The 19242-nt window shown below is 40.2% G+C and overlaps 1 protein-coding gene across 4 annotated transcripts in view; it reads right to left on the bottom strand.

The window, feature by feature from the left end:
- Nucleotides 1–13966: 13966 nt before the first annotated feature.
- Nucleotides 13967–19242, bottom strand: part of ARHGEF37 (Rho guanine nucleotide exchange factor 37) — a 60884-nt gene continuing 55608 nt past the window's right edge. For all 4 annotated transcript variants that reach the window (XM_034405729.3, XM_034405716.3, XM_034405722.3 and 1 more), the window contains exon 13: nucleotides 13967–18555. In XM_034405729.3, coding sequence (XP_034261620.2) covers nucleotides 18331–18555 — 225 coding nt within the window. In that variant the 3' untranslated portion in view covers nucleotides 13967–18330. The remainder of the gene's footprint in view (nucleotides 18556–19242) is intronic.

Below are 19242 nucleotides of genomic sequence, written 5' to 3' on the forward strand. Positions count from 1 at the left end.
ATCTTCCCTATTACATATCTCCTTTTCTACTTATGACTATAACTTTGTTGCTTGTATCTTTATGATTCATATTGTTTTATTTAGTTTCCTAGTGTGATTTATGTTGATTTCTTATTTAGGCATCCTATGACTATCACTAAGTGTTTGATCATGATTTATCATGATTTATCACTTATAGCTTTTATGTACACTGAGAGCTTATGCAGCGAAGACAAATTCCTTGTGTGTGTCCAATCACACTTGGCCGATAAAGAATTCTACTCTATTCTATATAACAAAATCTTTTGCTCAGCCGTAAAATTTTAGTTTATCTTCCTACTTTACATTACAGGGCCAGTCAGGCTCAGTTCATACTGTCAGAGTGACTGCTTTTCCTTCTCTGTGCAATTTCTTCCAGCCATCGGTACAAGTCAAAATATGAATACTGTGTAGTAGACATAAGAGTTACTGGTAAGACAGAAAATTCCAGCTCATTTCTTTGCTTCAGCAGGTGTGGGATTTAGGTTGCCCTCTGCTGGTGGACATTGGGTATAGCATAGTTCATAATGGGAAGGAAAGAGTAAGAAATAACTGCAGTATCAAGTATAACTTAGATATGGATAATAGTTTCAAGAGCAGACATTTGGGGTTACTGCTATTTCTGTTTCTTGGGAAGGGCTTTGATTTTAGAAGGAATCTGACAGCACTTTTTACAACTACACAGTTTATTAAAAAGCAGTTTTTGTGAGCTACAGTTCACTTCATCAGAGGCATCCACAGTACTATTCTCTCCTGTTGCAATGTCTCTCCTGTTACAATGATTTGTAGATGGTACAAAATGTGGTAGGTGATTCTTTGGTGTGAAATGGGCATAGAGTGGGCCCGGCATGAGAATTACATCCAGCTTATTATTGATAGCAAAACTGAGTAAATAGTTAACACCACTTTTGTTTTTTTAATTAATACTGTTTGTTGGCAGACATGAACTTTCCCATAATTGTTTAAACTAAAAAATAGCTTAGAGCTCATCACATTAATGATAGAATTAAAATTATTCAACTGATGCCTAAAATAGAGTTTAATTTTAAAAAACACAGTTTAATGGACCTCGAAGCCATCTTTTGCAAAAGCTGCTGATGGTTTTGAAAATTTCAATAGGGTGTCCTGTCCAAAACATTCCAATTTCTTATAACTTTGGGACAAGACTCAAAGAGCTGAATATGGAACAGGCCAAATCTCTCATCTCCATAAGTATCACATACTTACTCCTTCCAGAATTAACTCAAGTGTATAAGATGAGAGAGAGAGAGAGAGAGAGAGAGAGAGAGAGAGAGAAAGAGAGAGAGAGAGAGAGAGAGAGAGAGAGAGAAAGGAAGAGATGCAACATAGTATGGCCTGGACAGGAGTGAAATCTCCTTACTGTCAGTGTCCCAGCACTGACATATAATAAAGAGAGAAGCCTGAATTTTTGCCTACTAAATCCCTTTGAAGATTCTGTCTCCTCAGAGATGGGGAGGGGGGAGATATTCCTGTGATCTGACGAAGAAGGAATCAGGAAAGTGACTTGGAAGATAACCAATGAGAAGCAGAGAATTGGGGATCGGAAAGGAAGGGATTTTGGGGCAAAGGTCAGTACTGACCGCGAAAGAGTCAGGATCAGATTGCTGTGCTCGAATAAAGATAAAATTTCCTTAAAGATTGGCAGTTTGGAAATTCATTTATTTTGAGATAGCATCGAAACCTAACAGACGGTCAGTCTGACCTTTGCCCCCCAATCCCTCCCTTTCCGATCCCCAATTCTCTGCTTCTCACTGGCTATCTTCCAAGTCACTTTACTGATTCCTTCTTCATCAGATCACAGGAATGTCTCCCCCCTCCCCATCTTCGAGGAGACAGAATCTTCAAAGGGATTTAGTAGGCAAAAGTTCAGGCTTCTCTCTTTATTATATGTCAGTGCTGGGACACTGACACTTACCTTTCCTACTGGTTCAGAAGTGTGAGCACTCCGTTCGTGCGTGCGCCATCATCACATCCATTTTTGACCCTCTGCTCATGCGCAAAGCCTTCTGTGCAAGCACAGAGGATCAAAAACGCGTTACTTCCTGGTTAAAACCAGGATAAATACCAGTAATGACGTCTGAGCGGGTAGGCGGAGCCACGCACTGCCACCGCTACCGGTTCGCCAAACCACGCACCGCCGCTGCTACCAGTTTGCACGAGCTGGATAGAACTGGCAGGATTTCACCACTGGGCCTACATGTGGGTTGTACAACCCCCATATGGCATACGAACAAAACAGTGGTGGCTTTCAAAATTTTTTTACTATCAGTTCTGTGGGTGTGGCTTGGTGGGCATGGCATGGCTTGGTGGGCGTGGCAGGGGAAGGATACTGTAAAATCTCCATTTGCACCCCACTCCAGGGGAAAGTTACTGCAAAATCCCCATTTCCTCCCGATCAGCTGGGACTCGGGAGGCAGAGAATAGATTGGGACAGGGCCAGTCAGAATTTTTACTACCAGTTCTCCGAACTACTCAAAAGTTCCGCTACCGGTTTTCCGGAATTGGTCAGAACCTGCTGAAACCCACCTCTGGAACAAAACATCAAAAATACAGAAGGGAGAAAATAAGACTTGGTTTTGTTCTGATACTGATTTTCAAGTTTCCAGTGAGAAAGTGCTGCATTATAACAGTCATGACAAGCCGGTTCAGTTTGCATAGCCTGGAGAAGCAGTGGAATTAACATCTGAATTAATCTCTCCTTTGTCTCATTAACTTTAACTAAACATGGCCACCCCAGTTCAGTAAAGAAAATCCACTAGGGAAAGGAGGCATCTGCTGAGACTAATGTATTCGGTAGGATGTAAACATACAGGCGCTCTGGAAGATCTTCATATGTTGAATTCTGGATACATGCAGGGTTCTGATTATGGACCACAAGAGAACATGCACACCAGTGCTATTTAATCCACCCGGTTGCCTGCCTCTATAGTATTGCTCCAGCAGGCATGGCTTGAGCTCAACTGTGTGTAGGAGAAAAGCATTTGTACTGTATGCATGCTGGCTTTCATGTGAGCTGAGCCCTAATAGTACAGGAGGAAAAAACATTGTTGAACAATGTTGGAAGGAGTGAGGCATATCCAGAGATGCTGTGGGGTTAGTACGCTTGATATTATAATGCCAGAATACGACATAATGAGCATCAGTAGGATGCAAAGATGAATCCTTGTAGAATAACAACCAGCCAGAGCATATTATTCCTTTTAAGGACTGCAGTATCTGGATACATTTAGCTGCATTGATTTGAGCCCACTACACCTGAGGTTATTAGCTAGTTCCCTGATGGCAAACCTACGGCACGCGTGCCATAGGTGGCACGTGGAGCCATATCAGTGGGCACGTGAGCTAAGCTCCGGCGTGCATGCTCGTGTCAGCCAGCTGATTTTCGGGCCCACCGGAAGTCAGGTAAAAGGCTGTTTCTGGCCTCTGGGGGGTGGGTTGGAGAAGGCCGTTTTCACCCTCCCCAGCCTCCTAGAAAGGCTCTGGAGCCTGAGGAGAGCGAAAACCGGGCCTACCTGGCCATCACATGCCAAAAGTGGAGGGAGCGTGGGGGGGTTGTGCATGCATGGGGGCGGGGAGCATAGAATTATGGGTGTGGGCACATGCACGGGCAACCCCCCGCACTCCCCCCACTTTTGGCATGGGATGGCAAAAAGGTTAGCCATCATTGACCTAGATCGCTAGTTGATTAAACATCTAGTCAGGGCTTGACTCCTGATAATTGGATGGACAAACACTATCTCAACCTATCTCCGACAGGAACCAAATAGGTCTAACAAGGCCAATCTGTAATTTCTTTGTCTACCCCCCACCCCCCACCCCACCTTCTCATCTGTTTCTATCACCTACTGACAATATGTGAATTTCTACTTGATGAATGTTTCCTGTAATCATTATTTATTTGGCTCAGGATTAATAGTTTGGATCTTGCAGTCTATAATACACTTAGTAACTGTCTCCAGACCTACAGTGCAAAGTTATCTGTTTTCTTTCTTCATTCTTTTTCAGCTTTTAGTTCTCACATTGAAAGACCAGGATGGTCAAGGAAGGCAAGGTCAAGAAATAGAAATAGTTGGGATTTCAGAATTTGTTCAAGATATAATAATATGAAATAATATGAATAATATGAAAGTCGGTTTCTGTTTACCACACTTATACCAAATGAAATCAGAATGGGGGAGGTAGTGTACATTTATTTCTCATGTTTTCTTCATTTCTAGAGCTGAGTAACCTTTCCTGAAACTGCTTCTGAACAATTCATTCATCCATTCCCCCTTTCCAGGGCCAGGATTAAACTGCATCACCATGGTTTCAGCTTCTGTGATGATGTTATTGCTTTTGAAATATCATAGCCTTCATCATTTTCTCTAAATCTGATTTAAAATTATCGCTGCCTCTCTCCTCAGTGTTAGCTAATTGATTTTATTAACTATTTGTTATCAGATTTATAGCCTGCCTTGATGGATCAGCAGTTAAAGATGCTGAGCTTGTCATCTGGAAAGCTGACAGCCTGGGTTCAAGATCTGAGCGCCGCGTGACAGGATGAGCTCCCATTCCTTGCCCCAACTCCTGCCAACCTAGCAGTTTGAAAGCATGCAAATGTGAGTAGATAAATAGGTACCACTTTGGTTGGAAGGTAACAATGTTCTATGTGCCTCTGTGTATAATCTTGATGGGCGCATGACTACAGAAAGGGTCTTCAGATAATGCTGGCTGCCTTGGCTAAGAAATGGAGATGAGCACTGCCCCCTAGAGTCAGACAGGGAAAACCTTTACCGCTATCTTTACCTTTTTGTATCCATCAAAAAGGATTTCCATTTTTTTCATGTTTCCCATCTTTATCTAGTCTATTGTTTTTACCTTTTCCATGTTGCCTATAATTTCATTGAGGGTTGTTTCCTGACACTACCTTTGACCTCATAATACATAATATTAACCCAGAGTGTGCATTTTCCATTTTTATTTTCATAATAAACTTTTCTAGGTTTTCTGATATTGGCTAATGAAATGGCATTTTCTCCATATCTCAAACTGTTAATATTTTGGCCTTCTGTTTTGATTCCAGCTGTGTCTGTCATTTTGATAACATAGTCATGGTATAAGTTAACATTATGACAATAAGTTAACAGTAATTATCTTTGTTTCACTCTGGGTTCTATTCTGAATCAATCTGTTTCTCTAAATTCAGTTTGTTCTTACAATAGCTTCTTGTCTGTTGTAAAGGATCCTCAGTAGAATAGTCAAATGTTTTGGAACATCCATTAGCTTAACAAATTCCATGTTCTGCCTTTGCTATAATCCATAAATGACATTCTCTTGCTCTTTCCATTTTATATTAGCTATCTGATCTTATGTTCCTTTGCCTCTGTCTGTTCCTTCGGTATTCCTTTCTCCATCCATGTTTTTGTTTGTAAGATCTTAAGCAACATTTGCTTGTATGGAGAAGTAGTGGGATGGGCCTATAATTTTGTGTTCTCTCTTGCTTAGTAATGTATTCTGTACAGATTTTTTTTCCCTATCAGTTAATCTTGTTCCTTATTTGTTCAGTTAGAACTGTTACCACTTTTGCTGCCTCTTTTCCCACAACTTTCAGCGAATATTTCATCTACTTCATGTACACAGTACTTTGTTTTTTGAAAGCTGATCTATTGCCTTTTATATTTCACTTTGTAGGAAGTTAGCACCCACCCCCCTCCTAGAAGAATGAAATATTCTAGGAAATATTAAAGAGGGAGAATATTATATTTCCCTGGATGAGAAAAGGAGAAACATGTTTTTAAAGACAAAGCAGCTTCCTGCAGCTCCCTGCCCCCCACTTCAGCTCCAGGATGAAGAGATTAAGACATGGCCCTCAGGACAATGGTAGGATTAGCCCCCTACCCACCTCACCACATGGCAAGATTGCATCATCCAGCAAGGCTCAACCAAGCATGGGACACAGACAGCCTACAAAGTTAGCTAAGACCCCTGCCCACTGGGAGTCTGACAGCCAATGGGATACATTTCTTGTACAGGAACAGGAAACTCTAAGGCAGGGCCCAAGAGAGTGTATAAATATATCCCTCTCTCCACTCCATGTGCCTTTTTGCCCAGAATCTCAAATTATGTGGTCCTGTCCACTATTGAAAACCATCTTTCCAAACAGCCACCATGTTTCCAGTGTCTTTTTCCCCACTTGGAACTGAACCCAGATGGACATTTCTTCCAACAACTTCCTAATGGAATCATTTCAGAACATATTCTGTCTCAGCAAATGCTTCTGTTTTCTCATATTTTGTTTGCAAAAGGTTTCAGTATATTCAACTGAATTTTCTTGTAATCTTATTTGCCGTACTAGACTGTTCCTATGATTACTCTTAAGTACTTCTATCTTAGCTGAAGTATCATATTTCTGATCTTATACAAATACCTTTCATTTTTCCCTCTATTTTCAGTTATTTTTTCCTCGTCTGAAACCAGAAGTCTGCATTCAGTCTTCTTCATGTCCAAGGTTTTCAACTTCTGACCATCAGAATTTCTGAGCTTACTGCATGAGCCTGACAAAAGGATGTTCCTGATTTAAGAGTCAAATTACAAACTCACTGCTTTAATTATTCAATATGTTAAGGCAGCGACGTTTTATTTTCCAGGACAAAAGACAGAAGCCTAAAAAAAAAAAAAGAATGTGTGCTATGAAGAATAAAAGGGGTTCGGCTCATTCAAGGTCTTAAGAATTTATTCTGAATCATTTTCATTGTATTCTCGATTCTAATAATTGGTCCTGACTCCTGGGGTTTTTTTTTTTTTTTTTAGGCGCTTCTCCTTTCTACATTTTCCAATTCTCATTGATTCCATCCCGGACCTGAAATAGAATACATTTAGAGGCAGTCCACTGAGAAGGGCATCTAAGCACACTCCTCAAAATAGATAAAAGCAAAGATGAACCGAAGGCCAGAACATATATTGTTATTTGCTATAGGACAGGTGAAGAAAATGGCTTCCTCATAATTTCCCTTCATTCTGTACTGTAACTCAGGTTGAACTAAGAAGCATTTCTCAGCAATTTGCCCACCGTGAAGGTTGCCTTTATTATTGAAAATGTTAAGGGGGAGGGAAACATATTATTGGTAGGAAGAGAACCGGAACAGCCATTACTATGCCCTTCCCCCCAAAACCCTATTACGAAATTCTTGAATGTAGGAAAATTCAGGATGGTTGCCACTGTTACAGTTACTATGGGGCAGAAATGGCCTTGCCATTTGAGAAGTCTTCTAATGCAGCAAGCGAAGCATCAGAAGACTTTGTTAGGAACAAAGTGTGCCTTCAGAACCACATTTTAAGGGAAAAGCAGAGAAGAGATTCAAAAAGCATCCTCTACTGTCTGCTGTATTATTATTAAAGGGACGTGGTGGCTCAGTGGCTGAGCTTGTAGATCGAAAATTCGGCAGTACAGCGGTTCGAATTCCTAGTGCTGCATAACGGGATGAACTCCTGTTACTTGTCCCAGCTTCTGCCAACCTAGCAGTTCAAAAGCACGTAAAAAATGCAAGTAGAAAAATAGGGACCACCTTTGGTGGGAAGGTAACGGCGTTCCATGCACCTTTGGCGTATACTCATGCCGGCCACATGACCATGGAGATGTCTTCGGACAGCGCTGGCTCTTCGGCTTTGAAACAGAGATAAGCACCTCCCCCTAGAGTAAGGAACAACTAGCACATATGTGCAAGGAGAACCTTTACCTTTACCTTTCTACTGTCTTATTTTGGGTGTAATCAGGCTTTACACTACAGCCCTATTACATGTCTAGTCATGTGAATTGTGGGTGATTGAACAATGGGATTTACTTCCAAAGGACCAAGCTGAAGAAATCATAGCAATGAGTCAGAGCAGCAGCCGCAGCAGCACAGAAGGAAAGAGCAGTGCAGCCATTTTATGAAACTGTTTCTATTCAAACTGCATCAATCTTCCTGGCTCTACAGAGTTACTATTGTATGTCTTGCTAGCCTGTGTTCTTCTCCCCACTCAGCAACAGAGCCTGAGTTCTGGCAATCAGAGAAGAGCAATATGTGGGCCAGCATTATTGTCATATCTGTAACGACAGTTTCCTTGTCCATCGCTTGCAGTGTAGTGAAGGATCAGATGCCGAGGGGCCTATTCAACCATGAAATGCTGCTTGCATTCCTCTAAGAGGCTGCAGAGGCCTGGCATTTGCTGCAGAGCCATGAGGGAAGACTGAGAATCTCCCTTGGAGGGCATGTTGCTTTCACCCCCTCAGCCTTTTTTCCCTTACAAAAGTGACAGCTTCACTCCTGTTTTCATGTTCCCGAAAAAATATTCCACGATGAAGCACCTCTACTGGATTGGCTCGGGGCTATTTTCTGCTCATATCAGATCAAGGCAAGGATTTGATTTCCTTTTAGCGCACCACACTCCATCTCGGTTCAGCGTTCCAGCTTAGATTTAGGGAATCTGCCTAAAAGCTCAGTTGGATGGAGCTTACTGGTAGGACCACCAGAACAATTCTCTGGTTGTTTATTTCATATTGTTTAAACCAGCGGAAATTAGAAACTCCTAAAGTATGCCTCAGAAACGAATCTCTTCCCACATGCTTGTCTCTAATGAACCTCGTGGCCTGTATTGTTGTGCGTTGCTCTGAGCAACAGTTCAGCTCATCAGGAAGCGCCTTCCCTCCTCTGCTTACAAGAGTTGTTATTGCTCAGAAATCCTGTTGTCTTATTTTTCCTTACCAAATTCAAAAGTGTCCCTAAATATGTGCAGGAAAAATCAAGAAATAAAATAGCACACATGTGTTGGGCAATGCATCGTTAGCATCCCAGTGAAGGCTGTGAGAAGCTGTTAAATTGGTTGGTCTTGCAGTTGTCAGTTTCCATATGCACAAACTACCACTCTGTTGTCTTTGCTACAATAAACTAATCAACTTCAAAGGTGCCAGGGTAGTCTCTGTCCTCTTAAGGAACACACTCAAAGTGAATTCTTGACAACTAAACCTTGGTGTTTGGGTTGGAAAGAAAACAGCTAGGGATGACCAAAGCTGACCAAAGCTTCAAGAGAAGCATCCAAAAGCTGCTTTGAAAAGCAAAGCAGCTTGGATGAACGAATCAAAGGTGCTTCATGAGTTCATTTCTGGGACTTCAGCCTGACTAGGTGGCTCAATGGCTAAGACACTGAGCTTGTCGATCAGAAAGGTTGGCAGTTCGGTGGTTCGAATCCCTAGTACAGGTCTCCTGCGTGAGCAGAGGTTGGACTAGATAACCTCCAAGGTCCCTTCCAACTCTGTTACTGTTAAATATATGTCATGAATGTCTAACAGTAGGAAGGGCCTTGTGACTATGCAGAGGTGTATTTCCTAGACTCAATTCCCTGAAAACACCAGAAAAGGTTTTTGCAACATGTGCAGGAGCATTTTCTGGTTCCCAGCTTACCAGAGAAAGCTCCAGAAGCAAAGAATCACCTCAACACAGAGACCGGCAAGAGAGTGCAGGACATTTTATCACAGGACATAGCTGCATTCCAAGATACCCCAGTTCTGATATACCTACAAGGGATTCCTGAAGCAAAAAAGAAAGGTTGGGAAGCTGCAGAAGTTTAGTGTAATTTTTATGTTGTGTATAGTATTGTACTATATTTATAGTATTGCATCTTCCAGTTAAGAAAGGGGTGCTAGTAGCATCCTTATAAAGGAAAAGAAATTATTCAGGATGGAAAAGACAAACTCTGAGAAACATGATACAATTACTTTTTTAAAAAATATCCATCAACCATTCTTTTGTCGTGATCTAATTTAAGGATTTCTATATTTAAAGGATCATCCTCTGTCTCATTTTTTTAATATATTAGTAAAAACTAATGCAAACTAAACCAGAAGGAAAAATAATAAAATAACAGTTTAGAAGGTGCAAAAAAATATACAAGGGAAAAGAAGAAGGCAATAATGACAATAATAAATGGCTTCCAACTTTCATCACAGTGAGTATAAGCTAATCTAATACTTATAATTATAGAATAATATAATACTTTTTGTCCAACTCTTCTCCCTATAGCCTAACTTTTATCCATATAAAATCCAGAAATCATCTTCTTTTCAATCCTGAGTCAACAGGAAGTCCATTAGGAGTCACCAAAATTGTCAAACAAATAATTTATCCTTGGTCAGATAGTCCAACTTTATATTCCTTCTTTTTATAGTATTACGTTTTTATTTATTTTTTCTCTTTCCCATAAAACTCACATTAAAAAAATGTTTTGCCACAAAAGATACATTTTTGTGTGGAATTCATTCTAAAATGTGACACTTCATTTTTTTTTTTTAAGTGAAAATAGCATTGCAAACATTTACAGATATACACATGAGAAGAACAGCTCGATCTGATCAGAATTTTAGTTAAGAAAAAGAGGAATTTGAATCAATCTGCTTAACAATGTTGCTTGGGCAAAAACGTTCCCTATCTTTTGCATCTCTTTAGCTGACTCTCTTATTTTTCACTAGGGCCTATGGAAACATCTCTCAATTAGTATCAAGTTCAAGTAAATTCCCTGGCTGTTTCTTTGGAGGAAATAGAGTTCCCAGCTGACTAACAGAGAGAACTGCTGACGACTGTGAATATCTGTGGAGCATTTCTAGCTTGAAATAAGCCTAGAGTGCTGAAAACAGAGCAATGAGAGTTTATCTATCTTAGGTCTGACCTTGGGCCCTAATCGGAGTGAACGGTGCACAAGGAAGGTTCCCTGTAATGAAAGCCACATCAGATCCTAAGTGTGAAGCCAGAGATTTTCATCCGTGTCCTAACATCCATGACTTACCAGCTGGGTCAGGCTCTGTCCAAGCACTGTTCATTGGCTTCAAAATACAAACACAACATGTTCCATTAAGACCGCCAGAGCATTCCTGGCTGAAGGGTATGTCCTTGCCATGCTATTTAAAGGCATGCATGCTACCCTTTATTTGCCCATATATGTTGGTTGAAAGAGACTTGAGCCTTCTACTTAGCTCAGAGAAGACAAGAACTGGCCACTCAGAGGGGAAACTTCTATCCTTGGCCCTATCTTTATCTTCCTTCCTAGTACCATTTCCAAACTGCTGAGAAATATACAGCATTGCATAGCTGAATTGGCATCGTATTGATAGATGAAGCACCAAAATGTATGGACCGCAACACTTCAAGTCCTAGGGCCATGCCACTTAAAATACTGTGGATTCTCCTGCTGCTCTCCTAAATTATCTTCAATCCATCCCCAACTCCCACTATGTCTTTCCTCGGTCTCCCAGGTTGGAGTCAAGACAGCTGCTAGCTGATGAAGTAGCTTGAACTTTTGCAGATGGCTTTATCTTTCTTTCAGCAGCCTTCTTCCAGTTGGTGTATCACCTGCCGCTCAATACCGAAGAAGGGAAATCAGACCTAACCTGGCTGAGGAGTGACATTTTTCAAAGTAAAGATTGGCAGTTCCCTGCCTGAGAAAATAGTTTTGAAAGAGTGGGTTAGATTAGATGATTGCTAGCTTGTTCCCTGGTTTCTCATCAAAAGGTTCCCCATCAGTCCCACTCTCAGTATGACTTATCCTTTCAAAAGCATCCATATTTTTCCTAGCATGTCACCTCTGATTGATCTGGTTTCCTATAACTATCTTGAGACTTGGTGAGATAATAAACCTGTGCTTGGTCTATACCACTTCAGTCCAGAGGATGATATTTACATGGCTGCAAGGTTCTCACACTAAAACGAATAATCTTGTAATAGGAGAAATGCAACTGGCAGGAAGAAAATCAGGTTGTGCAACCATTTTCTTCCTAACATGCTGGCTTCCTGGTGTAACTGCTTTGTTTTTTAGGGTGGAATATTCTGCCCCCCGCCTTCCCACTTGCAGAGTAAAATTGTATGACCTAAATACAAATGAACTACCCCCCCAGTGTGAGCATATCCATGGCTTACACAGATGTGATTCATGGATATTTATCATTTTGATCATTCTGTTTACTTTGTACTTAATACTGGTACTCAAAAAGTATTAAATCCCCAAAGTGTTTACTAGACATTCTTGAATCTGTGGTTCAAAGCTTCTGGAGAGCACTAGCTTGGGGATGACTACTTATGTAGCCCTAGGTAGAGACCAAGCCAACTTCAACTGAAACATGTGATGGGATGTGATAGTAGAAAAAGCAGCTGTGTGTGTGTGCGCGCACGCATCTGTGCGTGTATGTGCATGCATGCAGGTGCATGCAAGAGATCTGGATGCAAATGGTCCATAATGACAAATGGAGACAATAACTTAAACCCTTTCTTAGCTGCCTCTGTATTGAAACAAATATGAGATTCCGGTGTCACTTACACTTTGGCAGACCTACCATTGACTGCTGCAGGCCTCAGAATTGCACATGCCTATCAGACCAGGGCCCAAGTATCTTTTTGACATTGGGAGCAGTAGACCTATCCTTGAAACTGGCATATAATATCAAGTATGTCACAAATGACAACTTATCATTCAGGCTGGCAGTTGAAATGGCCAGGCTGTCCTGATCTGAATCTTGCTATGGTATAAAGCCTCCTAGATTGGCATTTGCATCTCAAAAGCAAACTCGACCCTTCCTTGTTATGATACTGTCTAAAGGCAGCTCAGGACAATCCATGTCTTATATGTAGATTCAGCATGGTCTACGCAGTGATTCACAACTTTGGCAGATATACAGCCTTCGGTGATGAGAATTCCTACTCGTGGAAGAGAATGGGGTATGCAACCAATTCTACACTCACCCATGCCTAATCATCTTTACATGAAAATATCTACCCTGTAGCTCCACATATGCACTTTCTGTGTTTCCTAACCCTCCCACCTCACCCCTCCCAAAGTACTAGTTTCTCTGCCACTATCCTGAAACTTGGGACTACAACTCCCAGAACCAAGCTATCGGAGGATGATGGGAAGTAGATAAGATGGTAAGATGATATGAGAAAAGAAAAAAGAGAAGATGAGATGAGGGAAGGGAAGGGAAGGGAAGGGAGGGGAGGGAGGGGAGGGGAGGGGAGGGGAGGGGAGAGGAGAGGAGAGGAGAGCAGAGGAGAGCAGAGGAGAGGAGAGGAGAGGAGAGGAGAGGAGAGATTTATTGTTACTTTTCTCTGTACATAATGGCACACATTAAAATAAAATTGATGTCCACTCTCATAGGAATACACACACACATCCATATACGTGTGCATACACATACATATACTGTAGATATGCATATATATATACTCTGTGTGTATATATGTGTGTGTGTGTGGATAGATGATAGATAGATAGATAGATAGATAGATAGATAGATAGATAGATAGATAGATAGATAGACAGACAGACAGACAGACAGACAGACAGACAGATGAACACACAGATATATATAGATATATATAGATGTAGGTCTTTGGTTATTCGGGTTTTCTCCCGCGTAAAATTTTATGCGGGAGAAAACCCGAATAACCAAAGACCTACATACAAACACCCGCAAAAACCTCAGAAAACAAATATATATAGATATGTACACACACACACACACACACACACACACACACACACACATGTATATATGAACTGTAGTTCAATCCATGTAGAGGGCATGAAATCGTGAAAGGTATGATTGTATCTTCAGTCTTCCAGTGTAAACAAATAAGATACCATTGCCAACTGTTCAAACTATTCTGAAAAGCAATGTACTAGAATGATTAGTCATGAAGGCCAGCATTGGGAAATAAGGCAGTAAATATTAACTGTTGCTTTTAATGCCAACAATCTAGTCCGTTCTATTCGAAACATAAAGGGATAGATTGCCAGTTCCAATGTTGCCTGGTATGCTTAAGAGACAAATGGGGGAAGTAAGCCATCTGGTGGTAAAAGAGTTGCATAACAACAGAAAGTAAGAAGACACATATTCAGACAAAAAACATGCGCTGACACCTGGAAAGCATCTTTAAGCAGCGAATCAATACTGTTTATTTCTTTCACAGTTAATGTAACGCAAATATACCATTGTTATAAATATAGAGAGTCTGAAATTTCTGGTCTCATTCTTTTTACTGTTCAATTTTTGGACCTTAAGACAAAGTTCACAGCAGTTCAGACAGTTACTTTTGGTAGTAAATGAATCTAACAATACCATAGGAAGTTTCCACAGATTACAAGATGTATACAAGGCCATTTCTACCCATGTAAGCACATCAACTGTAATGTACAAGTTAATTGTCACAATAGTACAGGTTATTAACTCTAAAGTTGAGAATTGGCCCAAACAACCTTACTTGTTGCATAGTTGACAAAGAAAGCAGCAGCTATTTAGAAGATTTAAATATTACAGTATTTTTTTAAAAAAAAAATAAGGAAGGGAATTTGGGGTTATAAGGTCGCTTCTTGGCCTTTATCCTACAAATCTCTCACATTACGAAGAGTCTACTGCGTCTGCATTGGAATGTACAATGACAAAATCCAGAGACATATGGGTTCTGTTAAGAGTCAGTTAAAACATAATGTTACCCATTCATTTTATTCTCCATCTCAGGTAAAATGTTGTATGTCAAACAGCAAACCCATGCATTTTTCAGGAGCCACACTTGAAGAGATCTAGTTACATTTTTAAACACTGCAAGCTGCCTTATCAGTTGTGCCCAGAAGCATTAAAACTTTAATATTTCACATCATCCTGAGCCTTCAGATCAGTTTATGCATTCGTTTTCTATGCTGATTCCAAAAGTAATTTGATGTGATTACAGGTACATGGATGAGGGAAGATAAGCATAGTCTATGATGGAGGGCACTGAAAAATTGCATTATGCCTCATGTTAATCTCACATGCGCAAGTCCCCTTTACTGTACATTCTGATTTCACTGGAAATCGATCTCTGGAGTTGCAATTCTTCTCCTTATTTTTAGAGTATAGTTTTTGAAGGGGGAGGGAATATTTTAATAAGGAAGTATTCATTGACAATAAGTTTCTGTATATTAATTAGGGCATGTCAAGTTGCAGGAAGTTAGCACTCAGAAACCCATTTTTCTCCTAGAAAAATGAAATATTCTAGGAAATATTAAAAAGGCAGAATATTATACCTCCCTGGATGAGAAATGGAGAAACATGTTTTTTAGTCAGGAAGAAGACTCGCTCTTAATAGCCCCCACACTCTCAATAGCCCACAGCAGATGTCCACCCTTAAGAGATAAAGAGATAGCTAGGTCTATTCATAAGCAAATGCCCTCACCCAAGATCCAACAAAGATAGGATTACCCCTCTACCCATCTAGCAACAGAACTCAACACATGGCACCTGAGGAGATTGCATCATCCAGCAAGGCTCAACCAAGCTTGGGACTCAAAAGACAACCTGCAAAGTTACCCCTGCATGGCCCCATGGGAGTCTGACAACCAATCAGAATACAAGCTCAAATTCAAAGCCCAACAGAGGGTATATCCCCCCCCCATGTGCCTTTTTGCCCAGGACCTCAAAACCATGTGGTCCTGTCTACCATTAAACCATCTTTCCAAGCAGTCTTCATGTTTCCAGTGTCTTTCTCCCCACTTGGAACTGAACCCAGATGGACATTTCTTCCAACAAAATTTTTCAACTTTCAATTTCCAAACATTAGGGCTCAAAGTTTGTGATGTGCCTTGGGGATTGTGAAGATATTTTGGTTACTTTAATATAATTTAGATGTGTTTGGATACATAAATATCATAACTTTTCAGACCAGCAATTCCCCAGCAAACAATTCAAACCGGCAATTCCCCAGTACTATCAAAGAAGAGCATTATTCTGTGTGCAGTGAGCCGGGTGGAAGATATCTTTATCATTTCACTCCAGAGAAAGGCTCAAAAACAGGAAAACCTGCTCAAGTGATTGCAGATAATCTGGTGTATTTCATGAAGAAGAGAAGCATTGACAAAAGCTTGAAGGCCATTGGAGGAGATTCTACAAATGTTAATACCGGCTGTGAAGGTGGCGCCATGCACTGGATAGAGGTCAAGCCAGAGCATCCACTCTGCTGGAGCTGATTGACTGGTCTGAAGGTGTATATAAGCCACCTTTGACCTGCAAACTGTTTACAGTGGAAATAAATAAATTCATTGACAAACCCATGCAAGTAACCACAATGGCCCTTTCATGCTCAATCAATAGAGGGATGAATGAAACAGGTTACAGAGGCAGAAAGCAGAGTGTATACACATGAGAAACATGAGGGTTATATCAGAGGCCAAGAAATATGGCGGCTGATGTCGAAGAATGAATCAACATAAGACTTGATGAAACTCGCTTAAACATTTTTGTAACTCGGATAATTGCTTTCTGCTGTTAGTTTTTGATTGCGTGGATTATTTTTTGCTTATCTAGATAAGATTGATGCAGAAAAAAAATTCTAGTTTTTGTAGTATAAGGTGTAATTTTGAGAAAATAAAAGTAACAGTATTTGTGGGGTATATGATCAGACATGGATTTACCATACCAAGGTAAACATTGTGCAATTGCAAAAATAGCAGCAGATTTCAAAAAAAATAATTTTCACCCCATGAAATGACACGCCCTACAGTGTATACCATTTGTCATTGTCTTTAGAAAGGCCTCAGATTATTTTTCATATGCATATTTTCTTCCTCTTTTTGGAGAAAAGTAAAAACAAATCATATATTCTTTGTGCATACAAATTTAGTTTTCTGTGTACCTATCAATTTACTTCTTTCACAACTCTAACAATATTTTGCCATTCCATATTTCTACCTGAAAGTTGGTAACAACCACATCATGTGAAGAGATAACTCTTTCCATTTTTCTTTGTTCTCCAATAGTTGAACATGCTTCCAATTTTTCATAATGCATGTTAGAACAATGCTCAATACTTCATATGGTGAAATCTCCATTAATCAGATATAGTGTCTTCTAGAGTTTTCTAACCATTACTGAACTGATACACCAAGAGTTTATAAGCTTATATACTACCCCATAATTTACAGTACACTTTGGGCAGTTTACAAGGTAGCATTATTTGCATATTCACCCCAACAATCTAGATCCTCATTTTACCAACCTTGTAAGGCTGAGTCTACCTTGAGCCATTAGGATCAAACTCCAGGCTGTGGGCAGAGTTTGCCTGCAATACTGCATTTTAACCACTGTGCCACCAGGGCTCATTCTCTCCAATAATGAGAATAGGCATTGTATCACCTCAATGAAGGCCACTTAAAGCAAATATTTATTTTATATTTTTGTACCACCATTTTTCTAGGAACTAAATATGGCTTTCATAGCACTGTTCTTTTTTTCACAGTAGCATAAACCCTGTGAAGTGAGTTGGGTACAAGAGAGTAACTGGCTGAAAATCAGCCACTGAGTTTCCATGAGGGTAGACTCAAAATCAGTTCCTCCCTGTTCTTAGTCCAATATTTTACCCCTATAACACACCACAGCCATTTTGTTCAGATTATTAAGACTGATATATTACTGAAGAGAACAACTGGGTTTACAGTAGTAATCTGGGAGTTCTACCGTAAATCATTGGAAAATGCCGAGTTGGTTCCTTTAGCTGTTTCTTCACTATCATAAAACCAAAAGGACATTATACCAGTGAAAGAAGAATGGGGCTTCAACTAGACTATGGCTCACAGCTTCTTTGTCATGATGGGTTGCTAACTGACTGAGATGGGTATTCTGGAATGAGTTAGGAAGAGACACATTCCCCTTCTAAGCCTTTGTTGCACTAAGCACAAGGCACTTATGTGTCCTTCAGATATCTTTGGTTTGAGACCATGCATTGATCAAATACAGGTAGTCCTCATTTAGTGACTGTCTCATTTAGCAACAATTCATAGTTATGATAGTAATGTAAAAGTAGCTTTGCAACATTTACAGGTTTGTAAAACAAAGCCGAATTAAGATTGTAAGCACAGTTGTGGGTTCACTTAGCAAACACTTCACTTAATAACTGAGTTGTGGGTCCCAAATGAGATCATTGAATGAGGACTATTTGTAATGATAATGGTGTAGAAATTATTCTAGATTACTGCAAGAACCCTTCTTTTCCAATATTTGGAAGATCCCCTGTCAGCCTTAGATCAAGAAATACCATCACAATTATAAGTAGCTTATGTACCTACATTCCTTCACATTTTTTTCAATAAATATGGCACAAATTCATTCTGAATTTCTGAAACTGAAACGCACAATATTCCAGAGGCCTCCTGGCCTCATTGTCAGCCTCTTTGCCCATTGAATGTCATGAAAGAAAGGGAAAAAGAGAGGCAATGAAAACATAGCTGACTTCTAAACCAAGCATCTCTTAACAGTTGCATTTACTGAGCTGGAAATGGCCAAACGGGTGAAACCCATCCAGGTGGTTGTGGGGGTAACACGATCAGGTGGTTGGAAGGCACGTAGCCCCTCTGTCCATTCACTTCCACGAAGAACCATTCGTTGCTTCCCTTTTTATCATGGGGTTCCAGCACAGTCACTGATTGGCCTGCTTGCATACTGACTTCCTGGTTGCTCCTGGCTGTGAAAGGATAAGCAGCACTTACCTAAGAAAAACAGAAACAAGGTTATAATACTGGATATGATTTTGATCATTATAATACAGGATAAGATATCAAAAAATTAAATAAAGATGGCCAGCTCAGTCCTATCCAGATAGGCAAAGTGTCAGAGTAATGAAGATTTAAAGCTGACTAACCCCTTTAAGACTGAGGATGAGTCAGCAGGATTATTGCCCTTTAAGAAGCTGTCTATATAAAGGAGGCCATTAGAGGGTGTCCCTCTCTCTCTCTCTCTCTCTCTCTCTCTCTCTCTCTCTCTCTCTCTCTCCTTGTGTATCATTCTCTTCATTTATCTGCATTGTAGTTCTCTGGGTAGAGTTGAAGAAGACTGATTGCTTGTCTGGTATGTTCCTACCACATGTATGTTTGTAGATAGAATTGTATATAAACCACTGTTTATAAGACAAACTTCTGTCTCCTGTATTTTGCTCCTGGGTGGTCTCGAAATGAAGTCACGCTGTAAACACTCTGACACAAAGCAATTTTCTGGGGTGCCTTTCTGCAAACATCTTGAAGAAGTAGAAATTTATTCTGAAAGTTATGACAAGTAGCCATGCCCAGAGACAGAACAGGTATCAGTGGACCAGAGGAATGCTGTCTATACAATTTACTTGGACTTTAGTAAAACATTTGATAAAGTAGACCATAACCTACTACTAGATAAAGTAGAAA

The sequence above is a fragment of the Pantherophis guttatus genome, chromosome 2, assembly GCF_059756535.1.
Source record: "Pantherophis guttatus breed Tessera chromosome 2, ASM5975653v1, whole genome shotgun sequence".
Classification (NCBI taxonomy): Eukaryota; Metazoa; Chordata; class Lepidosauria; order Squamata; family Colubridae; genus Pantherophis; species Pantherophis guttatus.